Source organism: Thunnus thynnus, chromosome 23 (assembly GCF_963924715.1).
Source record: "Thunnus thynnus chromosome 23, fThuThy2.1, whole genome shotgun sequence".
Classification (NCBI taxonomy): Eukaryota; Metazoa; Chordata; class Actinopteri; order Scombriformes; family Scombridae; genus Thunnus; species Thunnus thynnus.
The window spans coordinates 10,416,084-10,434,091 of NC_089539.1; the positions used below are offsets into that span (position 1 = coordinate 10,416,084).

Sequence of the window (18,008 nt, forward strand, 5' to 3'; positions counted from 1 at the left end):
TATTGTCTGCTGTGGGAACTGTTTGTACATTTTATTATTAAAAAAAGACTTAATTTGATTGTATTCCTTACTTACCAGCCTTGAAGCATAGTTACCATTATCATCATTAGTATATCAACATCTTTTGGGGTTTTTTTTGTTGATTCTAAATCAAATGTTGCAGATTTTTTAATGGTTATTTATTCTTGTGGTGGTAGCAGGTATAAGAGCTTCAGCTTGAGGTTACTGTTACTTTACCTTGAACTTTGTGATCAACCTTGACGACATAACTACTGGTGTTGTTGCCAATTTAGTCTTGAAGTGTATACAAGGTGATATGTACAACCTGAGAAGTGTGTTTTAATTTAGTTCTTTAAAATAAGGTTTTGCATAGCATATAGTAATTGTAGAAGTCTTTTATTATGTAACAATTAAGATTTGTTACATTTGATGATATTGACCGTAAGTACATCTGACAAGCATGATAGAAAAGTGCAAAAAAAAAAGATGGTACCCAAAATGATTTGGCAGCAGATTATACGATACGTCATGTTGGATATCATCGTACAATATGTACAGTTAATTCTTCTTTCTTACATTTCTCATCTACAGTATCTAGATTCTAATTATAGCAGCTTTAAAATTGTTTACTGTACAAAACTCAATCAGAGGAGTAGTTTGCGTACATTTCTACTGCTGATGAGGCTGCTGACAGGCTGTTCTCCAGGTCTTGTCAAGGACTAAGCTTGACTGGTCTCTGCGCTCAGCCTGGTGTCAGATTCAACAGTAGTTTGCCAATCCATGCATCGTCCTAATCGCTCTTCCTGTCCTTACGTCTCTCTCCTCAGCGGCGAATGGTTCTGTTCATTCTGCCGAGACCTCATCTCTCCTGAGATGGTGTACGACTGCGACAGCAAGGACGAACCCGGGGCTGAGAGATTGCCACCTGTTGACAGAAGGGTACTCTCATGTCACGCCATTTACATTCCTGTTTTGTGTTTTGAGATATGTGTTTTCTACTTGATTCCCCCAATCGTCCCCCATCAAACAAATTTAATGTCTTCTTTTTCCTCATTTAAACATGTAGAGATGTGAGAGGCTGTTACTACGTCTGTTCTGTAATGACTTCAGCACCGACTTCCAGCAGGCTGCTTCTCCATCGGTAAGACACTGTTTTCAATATTTTGTCAGTTAAGTTTTTCTTTAAAAACGCAATCAGTAAGGAAATTACTGATTTTAAAATATGTGGATGAGTACAAGTATACCAAAAAACTGCAGAATATTTAAAAAAACAAAACAATATAGGCTCTTAGTGAAAGAGATAACCTGCCATCCAAAACAAATAAAAAAGAAGCTGTAGTTCTTTGTTTGTGAAGTCGTATTAAGTGCTAAACCTGTTGTTTTTCTTATGTAGGAGACAAGAAGGTACAAAGAGCTGATCAAGACCCCGATGGATTTATCAATAGTTAAGAGGAAGCTGGAGTCAAAGCTGAAGGAGGGTGAATGTTACGTCAGTCCTGAGGGATTTGTCGCTGACGTCAGACTCATATTTCTCAACTGTGCAAAGTACTACAAGGTAGGATCGGTTTTCATTAAACATCCCTTTTGGAAGCAGTGACCAGCAAAAACAAAATCATTGTGGTGTTATATCATAAAACATTTGGTAACGTATTTCAGTTCATTGGCATATTCAATCATTTGCAGGTGTTTTCTTGAGCTGTAAGTTTTATAAAACAGTTGGTATTTTAAAGTACATCATTTGATTTTTACTGACATTTCTGTGCACTGATTATTCCAGGCGACCTCAGAGGTGGGGAGTGCAGGCTTGTACTTGGAGGACTACTTTGAGGAACAACTGAAGCTTGTATACCCAGACAAGATTTTTCCCGGAGGAAGGGAAGAACAGATGATCCCCCCTTTAGAGGATGAGATAGATGAAGAGGAGGAACAGGTGATGGACGAAGGTATGGCTCCCATAGAGGACGATAAACCAGCAGGTCCTGTGGGGAAAGGAATCCCCCCTGTAGAGGAGGACTTAGCTCATCCAGAAGAAGGAACAGCCCCGGCGGAGGGAGAAAAGCCAGAAACGGAGGAGAAGGTGACCGATACGAGCATAAAGGGAACGGACCAAAAGGTAGCGGCCGCAGAGGAAGGCATGCCGCCTGTGGAGGAGGTAAAGCAGGATGAGAAAACTCCTTCAGAGGAGGTGAAAAGTTCTCCAGCTGCTGATAGCAAATCAACAGACAGGGCGACCGCCAGCCCCCCGAAAGAGGAGAACCTTCAGCTCCATACAGACAAGACTGCAGGTCCATCTGAAAGCCAGGCGAAGGAGACCACTCCTGCAAACACAGCCAAAGAAAAGGAGGGATAGAAGGAATAACAACAGAGAGAAACTGTAGAAAAGATGGATGATTTCAGTCTTCCACAGAAGTGGCCCCAGTGGGGACCTAAATTGCTGCAATCAGACAGTGTTTTTTACTGTTATTTGCAATAGGAAAAAAAAGGGTACAGCTATACTAAATAGACTTATTTAGTAGCGGTTCTGCTGTAGATGCACATTGAAAGGAGTAGCTCTTTTTGTGTCTTTACTGAACAGAAGTTACAATTTTACTGTAACGTAGAAGGTTATTTTCTGTGACGACGACGCCGAAAAGCACAAAACAGATATTATTTGTTAATAGGATCACGTGTAAGTTATTGTCGATTACCTTGCTCATCAGTTGTACATAATGTCGCCGTGAACTGAAAGGCACAGATGCTGCAATCAAAATAGGAAAATGAGACTTTGGATTAGTTAATGCATGCAGGATGTCTTAATATAAATAATAAAGTCTCCATTCTCTGTGTTTAGCTCACTTGTACTAGCCATTTGGCTCATTAACAAATTATGTTTTATTGCAATAGTATTGTTTTTTTTATTTTGTTAGTACTGTATGAATTACTATGCTATGTATGCAACAAATAGGGCCGCTGTATGTACTGTAGTTTCTGTACATAAGGAAGTGCCACATCTATTGGTTTTTTTTTTGTTGTTGTTGATTTTAAATAATCCCTCGAAAAAACTGGCATCATGGAAATTGTGCTGTTGGGAAAACGGACTGTTCTCTTTGTGTCCTGACTATGTTTTATCATTACAGCAGCCTTGCTTTGTTTTTATCAGGAGAGCATTACTTCACAGACTTTCTTTTCAAAAACATGTTATCAGTCGCAGATAATTCAGAGACATGAGAATCAGATCACACGCTGACTAACAGTGTCCTCGCCCTTCTGTCTCATGATTACTCTTACTGCAAGTATGAGTAGGTCAAAGCCTGGTTGTTTTTACTGGAATAATAAGGAATGTGCAGTTGTTGTTTGTTTGTTTTTTTACAGTTGAAGCTCAGTTGGCCAATGACACAAAAAAATCAAATGAATATACTATCTATATTGTTCCCCCAATATCACTATTTTATTTAATTTATTGAGGATACGTGAAACCTGCTAATGAACTCTACAAACGATTTTGAGCATTAAAAAAAAAATCCTGCTTTTGCAATATTTGTAATAAACAGGGTTACATGTAGATCTGATTTACTCCCACTGTTGTCATCTTTATGCTGAGATAATGCAACCATATGCTGCACCTGAACAACGTCTAATTTGTCTCTTAATTTTGCAAAGCTCAACCCAGTGGTAGAAAGTACTTGTATGTTACTTGAGTATTTCAGTTTTATGAATTTTACGCTACTTGTACTTTACTGCATTTCAGAGGGAAATGTACTTTTTTTCTACATGTATTTAACAGCTGTAGTAGGACGGTAGTTTTTACATCTAAAACACATATAAACAGTTGATAATATGTAACATATTCAGCCACCCAGCAGTAGAAGAGGCAGTTAAAATTAGCTGCACCTCAATCAGCTCCACCGTTAGTACTGCTTCCATGTTAATGCGTCAGTAATAATGATCTAGCATTACAACAGCATATGAGCCATTCTGCAACAAGTACTTTTACTTTTGACACTTTAAGTACATTATGTACTTTTCTTTTATTTTTTATTAATACTGAATGCAGTAGTTTTTAGTGCCGATTGAGTCGATTGACAGAAAATTGATCGGCAACTATTTTGATAATTAATCGTTTTTTTAATGAATCGTTAGGTGAGGGGGGCAACTTCTCTTGTTGTAGCTTTAGTCCTGAATGATAGTAAACTGAATGTATTTGGCTTGTGGACTGTTGGACAGGACAAAACAAGACATATTAGGGCGCATGTACGACTTTGGGAAATTTTCACCATTTTCTGACATTTTATAGACCGAGGGATTAATCAATTAATCTGGAAAATAATCGAGCGATTAATTGATGATGAAAATCAGTTGTTGCCCTAGTACTTTTACAGTGGGTACTTTTACTTGTAATGGAGTATTTTTGACTGGCATTTTTTATATTGATTTTAATCTTTTTATTTGTATTTTATTTACATTTGTAATGTTTTAAATTGTCTTTTATCTCTTTGACCTCTTTCATCATTCTTCTGTCTCCTCTCTGCTGTGTTTCTTCATCTTTTGTCTTTTTTGTTTGGACTTTATTTGAACTTTAATTTCATTTTGTCTTGTTTTTGCTCGACTTTCTGTTATATCATTGCCTTCTGGGTATCCAGCCTTTGCTTAATCTGTCAAAGCACTTTGTAAACTGTTTTTAAAAGGTGCTATATTAATAAAGTTATTATTATTAGTAATAGTAGTAGTAGTATTGCTACTTTACTAAAGTAAATGATTTAAATTCTTGTTCCACCACTGTTTCAACCAAATCCTGCTTAAAAACAGCAGTGAGAAATAAATTTACGTGCATATTAAAGACTACAAAAGAAACTTCAGACATTGTATGGAACATAATTTCATCTTGATTTACTTTATTTTATCTACCTCACGCACTTTGGTGGTGTTTGTCAAATCCAATTAGCAGCCGTGTTTTAATCATTGTGTCAGTAACCCTGACAGTTGCACACAGATCCTCCAGCCCGCCCTCACCGCCCCCATCCTCAAACCTCACAGGACGAGATGTGTCGCCTCTCCTGTTCTGACGGAGCGCGTTTGAGTGGAGACGTACACCGTCCTCTCCTCTCCTCCGTCCTCTCGGGCTGGTAATAATAATACTAATAATAAAAAAAAATCAGCTAAACCGTCAAATTTAGAGAAAGGGGAACCAAATCACTGATGGCACAGTGGATAATACTACTGTTTTCTTTGTGCGGACTTGTGCGTGGACAAGGTAAGAACACCGGTAAACTTTGGTTTTTGGGTGCAGAATTTGAGCGCATTTTGAGACTCTGTTGGTGGTTTATATGATTTAAATGTGTGAATATTACAACCTAACCTGCGCATTTCTTGCTAGATTTTCAACCATAGCTCTTTATTTTCCCCCATAAACTTTTTCTGAGAGCCCATTTTCATTAAATCACTCACTCGGCTGCAGCCTTGACATTTTTTGCATGTTTTCTGCTGTCTATTTCTAATTTCCATGCCATCATCCCCGACACTGCAGAGATTCAGCCTCTTACTGTGCAAGAGTGCTGCCAGGATGGGAGGGATCGGGCCTTGCGAGGACAAGACTGTACAATCCTCCCCCTCATCTCCTCCTCCCACACCTGCAGGTAAGCAACACCTGGTTTCTCCAACAACCTCGGTCCTCTGAAGGCCTCCAACATGGGGCCGAGGAAGGGTCACTAACATTACTGATTGGTTTAAATACTTCTGTTATTTATCTATAACAACAAAAAACATTTATTTGGGTACACCTGCTTTAAATATATATATCAAATTGGACTCAAAATCTTCAAATGAAGGTGTGGGATTTTGCAGTGTGAAGTGTGTATCCTGTAGGCCAGTGGAGGGGATCTTTAAAAGCAGGAAATACCCCTGAGTCCGCAAGCCCCAAATCATCTCCACAGCTCTCAACCATCCCGCTACAGGGGAGGATTGCCACATAATAACTACATAGTAAGTACAGGCGTTAAGTGGCCCCCTGGAGCATTTTAACACTAAAGGGCCCCGTTTGACTGTAAGAACATTGAGGCAGTCACTGATGGAGTACAGGAACACCTGGTCAACACATGGAGGTCAGTGGAGGGAGCATTTGTAAAGGAAAGGCATAGTAAAAAATGAAGCTTTTTTTATTTTAAAAAGGTGAAAAAAAAATCACAAAGAAGCAACTGGTTACGATGTCATCCTTCCTTCCTTGACGGCCAGAGTGTTACAAGTAAATATGCAAGGTATTACGACATACAGTAAATCCACTCTCAGTCAGCTGACGGACTGTATCTAATGTAAATAGTAAAAATTTCTTCACATGCTTCTTATCCAACTCTTTCCTCAAAGAGCAAATGTGCAGCTGCTCTTCTGGATGTGGTTTCATGCTGGATTTTCCAGTTTGTTAGCCATGCTAGCAGCGTGGCTCTAGGGATGACAGTGCTGGTCTGTCAGTTGGCCACTCTGTCTGTCTGTCCACCTCTATGGTCCAGACTGAAATATCTCAACAACCACTGGATGGATTGACATGACATTTTGAAGAAGCATTCATGTTCCCCAGAGGATGTACCCCAATGATTTTTGTGATCCCCTCACTTTTCCTCTAGCGCCACCATGAGGTTTTGTGGTTTTTTTGGCCTTGAAATTGAGTACACACATTCATGTTCCCCTCAGGATGAACTGTAGTCACTGATGTTTCTCTGACTTTAGCGCCATCAGGTCAAAATCTCAGTTTTTAATTTCTTCTCCATCAGCCTTAGCTGTACATTGTAGGGCTGCAATTAACGATTATCTTCATTATCAATTAATATGTTCATTTTTTCATTTTTTTCAGATTAGATCAGAATGTGAGAAAATAGTGAAGACTCTTGATTTGTTTTGTGAATCATCCAGGATCGCTCAGGAGCAGTGCTGTGCAGCAGTAGTAGAGGACAAACTCTGTGACAATGGTATCAAAATGGCCCGTTGGCAAGGGGCCTGTGAGAGGCCCTTCTTCCAAGGAGAACCCTGGGAAACCCAAATCTCCAAGGTGCCCCCTCCACCCCACCCCTATCCCCTCTGTGATGTCAATATTTTCAACCTTTACACTTCTCCTAAATCTTACCAACACACTTAGTCTTTTACAAATCAGTACAAAGTGGCTTTCTATTTTTTTCTGAGAATATTATATTTGAGATTAGATTTCTTCTCCTTTTTCACTTTGTCAACCGTCTCTCTCTCCTGCTCAGATGTGCTGTGACTGCTGCACGCTCGGTCTGATGTTAGAAAGCCGGGGTTCCAGCTGCGAGCTTCAGGGTTTGTTTCTGGGGAAACAGTGTGCATACGCTGCTAAGAAGTGCTGTGGAAAGAACACCACAGAGGAAATCAAACCAACCGTCAAAGGTAAAGGACCTAAACAATTGTGTGCTTTCAGTCTTTTGTGTCTTGATTAGCTCCACTCTGTCTTATCATGAAGGAATGGCTGCTGGGTGTTTGTGACACTCAAGTCAATGGAGGCATTTGTGAAACAATCAGTACACTTGGCCATTTGCACACATTAGGTGCCAAATGACTTTTAGCACAGATGTGATTAGTTGCCACTTTCTAATAAGGCACCCTAATAAGGCAATAAGGTCTGTAAGTCGTAACTCCTTTTGACTGGTTGACCACTTATTTTTATGATCTAAAGTCCAATTATTAATATCTCATACAACTACAGTCTTGATGATGAAAACATTCATAAATGACTTATTAATATTTATAATTTAATATTTAATACCTGGTGAGCCAAAGGTTGTTTTTTAATTGCTTACAACCGTTCTATACTGATTTATTAGCCAGTAATAAAGCCATCATGTACAACTTAAAGCCCATAATAAAGGGTGCTTTATTAGTGGTATCTATGATTTTATTGGCACTTGGAGAAAAACCTTGACACTCTGAGATTTCATGTATCTCAAAAGTGTTTTCGGGCTAAAAGAGCAGTTTTTAAGAAGTAGGTGCATCACATCAAAACAGGCGAGTGTTACCAGGAGCAGAGAGCAGCACAGATTTCAAAAAAGACTGGTTTATACGGCCTTGGTGTGGCAGCTGTGGAGCAGATTATTGCCAGATAGACAGACAGACTAGGTCACAGAAGTATTCAGTAGGCTTAGCTGTAGACACCTTGCCAAATGGTGACTCTGGGCCAACTGGCGACTTGTTGTGGCCTGTAGCTTTTGTCGCCTAGCTGGCTTCAAGTGAAAAACACAGACATGTGGGGAGCAAAGACCTGCAAAAACACACATTTTGCAAAAATGGCAAATCAATGTCTTGCTCATGTAGGGTAAAGGCCAGAGTGATAAGAGCATATCAGCGTAAAAACCCCAGAGATTTGTGAAGTCATACTGTGTAACAATGTGGTGCTGAAGTGTCTGACCCCAGCCTTCTTTACAGTAGTTATGCAAGGAATGTGGTTGTCCTTACTGTAAAGAGTCTTTTTTTCCCCATAGTCCCAGTGACAGAACAGCCCGAGGTCAACGTTACTGCAAAGGCTCCAGAGGAAACAGACACCTGTAGAGGTTTGGCACCTTGACATCTTAATGTGATCTCCTTTCATTATAGTAAGAGCTGTAAGAAGCTTAGACACGAGCATCCTGCCAGCAACAGGTTCCCTATGAACTAGGACGTACACCGAAATGTCCAACCATGACCTGATTTGTTGATGAAAAGGTGTCAGGATGTGACTGCATTTAAATCTGTCTCTGTGCTGTTTTCAGACTCCATTTGCTCACAGCTGTGTGTGGGTAATGGTACGTGTGCCTGCCACGATGGTTATCAACTGCAAAAGGATGGAGTGAATTGTGAGGGTAAGTAATGTAAATGAGAGTATGATTTCACTTACTTTTTAATAAGGGTAGCTCAACAGATCATTTGGGGATAGAACACTTTCTGCTTTTTTGAGTGAGTGTTTGTCTCCTCAGATGTTAATGAGTGTCTGACTGGCAGTCACAATTGCATCTTCGGCCAAGTTTGTATTAACACAGAGGGCTCCTTTCGCTGTCAGAGGGAAACCGGCTGTGGCACCGGGTACGAACTCACCGACAACAACAACTGCAAAGGTAACATGTCAAGAAAACTGCACAGATTATGGAGTTGTTTTTGCTTTTAAGGTCAAAAATATATTTGAATTATTCGAAAAAATGAGTATTTAATCATTACATGACGAGTTAATGGTAATTTTTTCCCTCCTTGCCTGTTCAAGACATTGATGAATGCATTTTGGGAACCCATAACTGCGGACCGGCCTTTTTGTGCACCAACACAGAAGGCTCATTCCGCTGTCACCCAAAGGAAAAGTGCTCTGACGGATTCATTCAGGATGCCATTGGCAGCTGTATTGGTGAGTTTGGTGTTGCACTGAAGCAAAAACATTCCTCAGGTGAATGACGGGTTGACCCGGTGAATGTGGGGTTTTTTTTGCTCAAATTAGATATAAACGAGTGTGTGGCCCATACCACTCCATGCCTCCCTGGCCAGACTTGTATCAACACAGTGGGCTCTTACACCTGTCGCAGGAACACAGTCACCTGTGGACGAGGCTATCATCTTACTGAGGATGGCACACGTTGTGAAGGTATGCCGATGTATTTTCAGTTTGTAGGGTCTCCATCTTAATTTTCCTTGCTTAAATAATACAGATGTAATTTCTCTCCTTGGTCACCTTCCTGTAGACATAGATGAATGTCGTACAGGCAATGTGTGTGGTGACCATGGTTGCATCAACCTGGTGGGCTCGTACCGCTGTGAGTGCAGAATTGGTTTCCTCTTCAACACCATCACCAAAGTGTGTGAAGGTACAGTGCAAAAATTGTCACCATTAGCCGTGGAAAAATGTATGATGTAGTGAGTAGAGAAGGAAGAGAGGAATTATGTGTTTTCTTAATTGTCTCAGTTTTAATCTGTGCTCTAATTCATAGATTAGAACAGTATTGAGATCTCTTGTAAATCCTCAGTCTTAAATTCATTATCTATGACCTTTGTTCTTTAGATATCAATGAGTGCAGGCATTATCCTGGACGACTTTGCGCCCACAAGTGTGAGAACACAGAGGGGTCCTACCAGTGCAGCTGCACAACCGGCTTCAAACTGTCTCACGATGGCAGAAACTGTGACGGTAAACTCACTCTGCATTTCATTCATTCATTAAGACTTATTAGTGCTGTGATTCCTCAAATATGGGTTAGAATCATATATTTTTGATCCCATATGTGACAAATTTCAAGGTTTATTGTAATGATGTCTGAGCTTTTTCCAAATGCAAAATGTATAAATTAAAGAATCATCTCTCATTGAATACAGAGTTGTAAAGAAACATGTTGTGTTTGTGCCTGATCTGACAGATGTCAATGAGTGTGAGGCCAACCCTTGCAGCCAGGAGTGTGCCAACGTCTATGGCTCCTACCAGTGCTACTGTCGCCGTGGTTACCAGCTGAGTGACATTGATGGGATAACATGTGAAGGTACTGCTGGCTTTTTGCGGTGCTTAGTGGTGGAAAAACCAGTTTATGATGCAAAGAATATAAGAAAATAATATCTTTACTATAACTTAGAAGCATTAACATGTAAAAAATTATCTTTACTCACTTTCAAGCAGACTCACTCTCCTCATCTCCTTTCAGATATTGATGAGTGTGCACTGCCTACTGCTGGTCATGTGTGCTCCTACCGCTGCTCCAATGCCCCGGGGAGTTTCTACTGCACCTGCCCACCCATGGGCTACACACTCGCCCCCAATGGACGCACATGCCAAGGTCAGGACAAACCTCACACTAAACAGTAGTCGACAATCTTTAGTTTTTTAGAATTGTACATACTTAACATGCATCTCAGAATCACCCCTAGGAATAACGTTGAGTGTTTGACAAGGAGTTAAATACTCCTTTTGAGGGTAAAACATCAATTTACTCAAGGTATATGACCTTTGTGTGCCCTTGTGTGTTCAGATATCGATGAGTGTGCAGTGGGGAGCCACACCTGTTCCATCTCTGAGAGCTGTTTCAACGTCCAGGGAGGATTTCGCTGTCTGTCCTTTGAATGTCCTCCAAACTTCCGGCAAGCAACACCAGGGTAAGAGCTGATGATGAGTGGCTACCTGGGTTATGAAGAGCTGTTGAAATGAGGAGGCTAGTTATCCTCAGCTGTTCATTGTGCACTGTTGTTTTTTTTCATGTGATGTGGATTTGTTTGGTTGGGATCTGCTGTTCACATTTGCTCAGCTCTCTCATCGGTCACAAACACCTCTCTCACTCTCAGGCTTTCATCTTTTCTTCCCTCTCTTTCTGTCAGTCTTCTCTTTCATCTTCCTTTTTACCCATATATGCAGCCGTTTCTGCTCTCCACCCAGTCAGCCTTTCATTTTTCCCTTTTCAGCCGTTGCGAGCGCGTAACTTGCGAGTTCACGCAGGACCCCGCGTCGTGTTTCTTGCTGCCGCTGAGAATCTCCTTCTACAACATCACCATCCCCACCAACACTCCCGTCCCCACTGATGTTTTCCGCATGGGACCTTCCAATTCTGTGCCGGGAGACCAAATGCTGCTTAACATAGTCTCCGGAGATGAGGAGGGATACTTCATTGTGCAGCAGCAGGCCCATGGAGGAATAATTTCACTGCGCCATGCCTTATCCGAGCCCCGGGACTTCTTTTTGACTGTGGAGATGAGACTGATTCGCTACGGGACTGCACATCTGTACATGGCCAAGATTGCTGTGTTTGTCACACACGAGCATCCTATCAGGCCCTCAAGAACATTGCCATATTAGAAGTCTTTGTGGAATTTGAAGGAATAGTTGAGTGTTTGAAGTCTGTCCCTATTTTGTACCCAACACTCATATAATATGGATGGTTTCATTTTTATTCATTCCTTTCATTCTACTGGAGTTGTATCTCCAGCTTTCCATCCACCTTTCAATGCAGTTAATTAGGGACAAATCTACAATTCTTGTTGAGTGCAAAAAAACATTTCATATTTTGTCCAAAGCTAACATGATCCTTCAGCCAACAGTGGTTACTTTTTTTTTCGCTAAATTAAGTAATTTCTCTTTATTCCACCAACTGCTAAAATTTCTCTTTTTACATCACAGCTCAACATATCAATAAAAACATTAGTTAAGTAGCCACTTGGATTCCCTCAGATTGGGCTGCTTTATCATTGTGTCAGTTTTTGCTGGACTGTGGATTGTTTTTAGGGGGCTTGTGAGTTTGTCCCACATTATTTGCTATTGAGCTCCAGATGGATTTTTTTTTACATTTCAGTTTTTGTACAGATTAAACACAGGGAAAAATAATGTGTTAATTACTGAGTTTTGTGCTAGGCAGTTATCTTTTAGCTCTTTCCCCATTTTTGGTATTTATGCTAAGCTAACCAACTGCTAGGCTAAAGCTTCATATTTAGTGTACAAACATGAGAGTGGTATCAAGGTTCTCATTTATCTCTCGGCAAGAAAACAAAATAAGCATATTTCCTAAAATGTTGAACTATTTCTTCAAGATGGAGTGGAAGGATACATTTTACAGTAAATGTTAACAAAAGCAAAAAGCATTACATTTCTGTATGTAATGTGGGGGATGCGTTCCCTTGACACTGAAAGGTGTCAGCCCTTTTAACCACACATGATGCCTTTTTGTTATTTTTCCAAGCGTATGATGCAGCAGTAGTTATGATGAATAGTAGGACATTTCATATACCAGTAGATGGGGCTCATTAGCTGTTGAGGATCACTATAACTCAATGATGGATTGTTTGTTTATGTGCATTAATTTGCATTGATGGCAGCTCACTCTACGTCATGTCTGTGTGCCAGCTTCCCTTTAATGTGTACTTTCTATGTATTTGCAATTAAAAAGTGACAGATAAAAATGGCTTTTCACTCTGTAATATCCAAGTACACACGCACACACACCGGCAATGGGTTTTGCCACTACTCTCGTGCTTCCTCCGCTGTGGTCATTTATGATGTTGAAACCGATTTTTCCTATGGTCTGCTCCAAGCGGCCTCACCATAGGATCAAATAGGCCTCGCTGTAGCGGACAGCAAGAAAAATAAGCGTGGCACTTATTTATGGGCACTTGGGGCCCAGCCAGCATGGGGGCTCAATTAGTGGTGAAGCAGCATTACAGTTCATATGATGGATGGCGCTTTTAGTGTTGATATTGGGTGGTTATCAGTTAATTTGCTGTAAATGATACCAAACGGCCAGTAGCCGTGTTGGTCAGCTGGATAAATGCAACCAGACAAATTTTCCACTGTTCCACTTTCCTCCTGGTGGTTATTGGGGTTTAGTGCATATAGAGCTGATTAAAAATGCAAAAATATGAAATATATGTGGTTATAGTTCTCTTAAATCTTTGGATTATAACCACCTAATTTCCAAAATGCTATATTAATCATTTTATACACTGTTTGATAATTATAACAGTATCAGTATTTTTTGGATTTTAAAAAGACATTTTTCTGTTACTGATTTTGTCAAAATGTCGACCCTTTTCCTTATTCTACTATGTCAATGTGATGTCACTGTGATCACATCAAATGACATTCATTCTTACACACCCTCTGTTGGTTTTCTACCATCCTCTTTTTCCTTAGTGGCATTTCACTGGTGTGGAATAACCTACCACATAATCATCTCTGTGGCTTTGGCCTCTCAGCTTCATGAACAACTTGGACTCACCTGCTTGCTGCTAATTACATGGCTCGATTCCCACTGCAGTTTTTGAGGTTATATTTTGAAAGCTCTACTGTCCTCACATTGGGGAACTGTCACAAGCATGATTTTAGGGTTTGGAATCAGGATTTGGATTTTTTTAAAGTCACCCATTCCTTGGTGAACCATGGAGGTCTATGGGGCTATTCAGGTGTTGCCAGGTTCTCCTTGCTCAACTCAACTTTGGATCTTTGCCTATAAGGGTTAAAGTCATGAGAAATTCATCTTTATTCAGTCATTCCTTTATGATTTGTGTAGTTTTTGAATTTGGTGTGTTCATCCAGGCTATCTTTACCTGTTTCTTACCGTCATAAATTCCCCCCTTTCTCTCTTTTTCCTTTTATCTTTCCATCTTGCCTCTTTTCCGTCACTGCTGTCTGTCCTCATCAGATCCAAGAACGACGGCTCAGTCAGTCTGCGTTGTATTAAGGCCTGTCAACCTAACGACTTCAGCTGCGCTCATGACCCTGTCCACCTCATCACCCACACCGTCCTCTCTTTGCCAACATTCAGAGACTTCAGTGAACCAGAGGGTGAGACAGACTGGAATCATTGCAAAACCATAGAAACAGCTTTTAGACGTGTGTGTGAGAAAATGTGTGCAGTCTTAATGTCTTTGTTCTCCATGAGTCAGTTACATTTATGGTTGTACGTGATTGCATGCATGTGCTTGTTTGTCAGTGATGCCAGTATGAATAAGTTGTGGTATTCTGTAACATATTATTTAACTAGTAGCTTGTAATAGCAATGCTGTCTCATTGAGTTAAACCTTTCTCACCCACCAACCTGCCAGAGAGCATAAATTTCATTTACATATTTAAACCCACGGAACAATTGTTCAATCGTATCATAAATATTTGATTTGAAGAATTGAATGCATTTAGTGGTTTGCTTCTATCACACTAATAAATAGTTTAAACCTTTTCTTCCAACAGAAATAGTTTTCCTGCGGACAATCACAGCAGCTAACCCTACTCCTCACCCCGGTGCTACCGATCTGTTCTTTGACATCCTTGGCGCAGATGACCAGTTCTCCTTTGACGTGGTGAAGCGCTCTGACCAGGGCATGATCATGGGTAAGAGGAGAGAGTGTCACTTGAAACCAGGCAGTCATTTGTTTATTAAATTGTTATAGTAAATTGCATGATGTTATATTTACTGATATCAATCCCAATCTGTGTCATCCCTCAGGTGTCGTACGGCAGGTGAAACCTATCATTGGCCCCAAGGATCTGGTGCTGCAGGTGGCCATGAACTATATCAAGTCAGGGAACATTTCCCATCGCAACGTTGTAATCATCCATGTCTTCATTTCTGAGTTCTGGTTTTGAGCTGTTAGATATAGTTTTGAATAACTGGGGACACCTGTCTTATCTTGTTTAACACTTAAAAATGCCTTAAAGGTTAACGCTGTTGCTTTCAAGATAAGATAAATAGATGCATTTTGTTAATTTTCAAGTGGTTTAGCTGCACTTAATTCTGGTGGCAGTTTGCAAACCAAACAGGTCATTGTTTACAATAGATCTTGTCATTTCCACAGAGTAGATAATCAAAAATAAGACACATTATCAATAGATACTGAACAAGACTAAGAGTCGATGGTCATGCTAGTGGTTCTGTGAGGCTGCAGCACAGTAATGCTTTGAGCTAAATGCTAACATCAGCCTGCTAACATGCTCACAATGACAATGCTGACATACTGATGTTAAGCAGGTACAGTAGATTAGCATGTTATCATGCTAACATTCAGTAATTAGCACTAAGTGCAGCTGAAGCTAAAGGGAATGTTATTACTTTTGCAGGTATGTTGGGTCAAAACTTAAGTTTTGGACAAATTAATTTTGAAATGATGATGGCGCCAGATGAAAAGACAGGGAGTCATCAACGTGATGTGACAGTTCATCCTGAGGGGAACATGAACGTCTGTACCAAATTTCATAACATACCATCCAATAGTATTTGAGACATTTCACCCAACAATGTAATAGTGGCATTAGAGGAAAAGGCAAGGGATCACCAAAGTCATTGGGATTCATCATTTGGGCGCCATAGCTGCCTGTGCCAAATTCAATGGCAATCCATCCAATAGTTGTGAAGACATGTCCTTAAAAAACAAAAATGACAACCTCATGGTAGCGCAAGACGAAATGTCAGGGTATCACCAAAGTCACTTGGATTCATCGTCTGGGCACCATTCATGTCTGTGCAAAGCTTCATGGCAATCCATCCAGTAGTTGAGATATTTCAGTTTGGACCAAAGTGGTGGAAAGACCGACATTGCCATCCGTAAAGCCACCCTGCCTGCATGGAAAGTTACTGTTCAAGCAACAAAACAGACTCATTTCTCAGTCACTGTAAGTCACATGCCTTTTAAGAGAGTGGAATAAAATAATGTCATAGATTAACAGGGTGCAAACAGCCAACTGTCATCTCCTTAACCACCGTCTGCTGTGTTTAACTTGAATTCAGACTTTGTTGTCGTGAGTGCCACTATGATGCACGATCGGTTAAACCTGTGGAACCGTTTGATATTTGCTCCATTTCATCTGTTTTGAGAGAATTAAAGCAACATACTTTGTTTGATAATACTTCACAAATGGACTTGCTTTCAACAACATTAATTGTGTTTTGTACCATCAGACTGCACCACCATCTGTGAATAATAAAGACTCATTGCTGTTAATGATGTTCATGTTTTGTCCTGAAGAGAACTTACAGTAGATCCTCTACAACTGCAGAAACCAGGCATCTTCTAGTTAGCATAACTGAGGTTTCCAGAATAACTAAAATCTGATAGGATGTCTGTTTTTCCTGTAACTCAACTCTTCAGATTCCCCATCATACCCATACCGCTTCCAGTTTGTGAGGATATTTCCAGTTATTCCGCTCAAAGAATGAATAATGGGAATACTATACTGGGAATGTTTGGTTCTTTAAATACCTCATTTTAAAGCTGAGAAATTGCTTGAGGTGGACACTTCTTACCATGCATAATCAACTCTCTTCCACATCGATCTGCCTTTTCACCACTGCTGTGCTCAGCCTGGCCAGTGAAAACACAGGCGACAACCATAGAGAGGAAAATCCTGTAATCTAAAATTCGCCACTCTCCGTGGAAATCCCAAATGCTTGTCCTGTGGCTGTGTTGTTGCAGCTTGTCAAGGCTGATTGAATTGATCTGTAGACCTTTTAAACATTGCTTTAGGTAAATGGATTTCAGATGTGAGTGCAGCTGTAGCTTATAGCCTATACAGAAACTCTGTTTCAGAAATTATTGGGTGTAATATTGTGGGGTATGTCCAAGTATAGTTACATATCCGTGATTGTAGCTGCCCATTTGCCACAAAAACATCATAAAATACTTCATCTCATAGTAGAAGCTACAGTAGCCTACAAGCAAAGTGAAGTCAACTTAAATTATACTAAGTATAAAAAAAATGTTTATTACAAAGCATTTCACAACACGTACAGTCTTGTGAAATAGTAAAGATCATTCTCAAAAGATAACTATCCAAATTGCATCAATCAGTCATCCCGTGCTCAAATTAAATGCTCATTATGAGTCATATGCAGTAACAATGTGTTGATGGTGATAATGTTGTAACCACTGATGACTGGATTGGGTGACAATGGTTGGATGTATCCCAGGTTTTATGCTGTCAACATTGTATTTCATTTGAGGCCATGTAGTAGGTTTTAGCATATATTTACATATCAACAATATGTATTGTTTTATGTATCTTATGTTAAAGTGTGTGTATGTTTCACCTTGCTGCAAGACAAATCCTTTTTGGGGACAATACAGTTTAGGTTAAAGCTGAGGTTGTCTGTCACACTGGACAGTAATTCAGTATAGTTGCTTTGTTAAGCTTAATTGATTTAGGAAGTCTCACTGAGATCAAGGTCAGTTTTACAAGAGAAACCTGAGAACAAATTGCATATATACAATATGACAGCAAGACACCTCAGTCACACGAATAGGTCATTACACACAAATACACATTAATTCAAAACTTCACTTATATAATTGAAAAAACAACCAGTAAGGATCAAGGTTCGTCTTTATTGTCATTATACAATACAGGTTTGCCAGTGAAAAGCAGTTGTAGCTCCCTCCACACTATACATACAGAAAATGTATTAACAAATATTCAAATATTTTAGTTTAGAACAGAATAAAACTACAAAATTGTCCAAATACTATATACCCATGCACACAAAAGTATTTACAATATGTGCAATATAGCTTAATTGGTTTATTGATTATACTGTTTAATTAATGCATAGTTACCTACA

At 39.9% G+C, this 18,008-nt stretch overlaps 2 protein-coding genes across 2 annotated transcripts in view; both read left to right on the top strand.

Moving 5' to 3' along the window:
• Nucleotides 1-4,835, top strand: part of LOC137176295 (transcription intermediary factor 1-alpha-like) — an 11,754-nt gene extending 6,919 nt beyond the window's left edge. Inside the window, exons 15-18 of the mRNA XM_067582495.1 lie at nt 736-939; nt 1,067-1,141; nt 1,394-1,555; nt 1,778-4,835. Coding sequence (XP_067438596.1) covers nt 736-939; nt 1,067-1,141; nt 1,394-1,555; nt 1,778-2,350 — 1,014 coding nt within the window. The 3' untranslated portion in view covers nt 2,351-4,835. The remainder of the gene's footprint in view (nt 1-735; nt 940-1,066; nt 1,142-1,393; nt 1,556-1,777) is intronic.
• Nucleotides 4,836-4,982: 147 nt separating this feature from the next.
• Nucleotides 4,983-16,395, top strand: LOC137176056 (fibulin-1-like). Its single transcript, XM_067582106.1, has 17 exons — nt 4,983-5,230; nt 5,504-5,612; nt 6,880-7,015; nt 7,215-7,368; nt 8,457-8,525; nt 8,724-8,813; nt 8,928-9,065; nt 9,209-9,346; nt 9,437-9,580; nt 9,678-9,800; nt 9,995-10,120; nt 10,347-10,466; nt 10,626-10,757; nt 10,950-11,073; nt 14,103-14,245; nt 14,648-14,788; nt 14,904-16,395. Exons 1-17 carry the CDS (start codon nt 5,176-5,178, stop codon nt 15,041-15,043), a joined length of 2,082 nt encoding a protein of 693 aa, XP_067438207.1. The 5' UTR covers nt 4,983-5,175; the 3' UTR covers nt 15,044-16,395.
• Nucleotides 16,396-18,008: the final 1,613 nt, after the last annotated feature.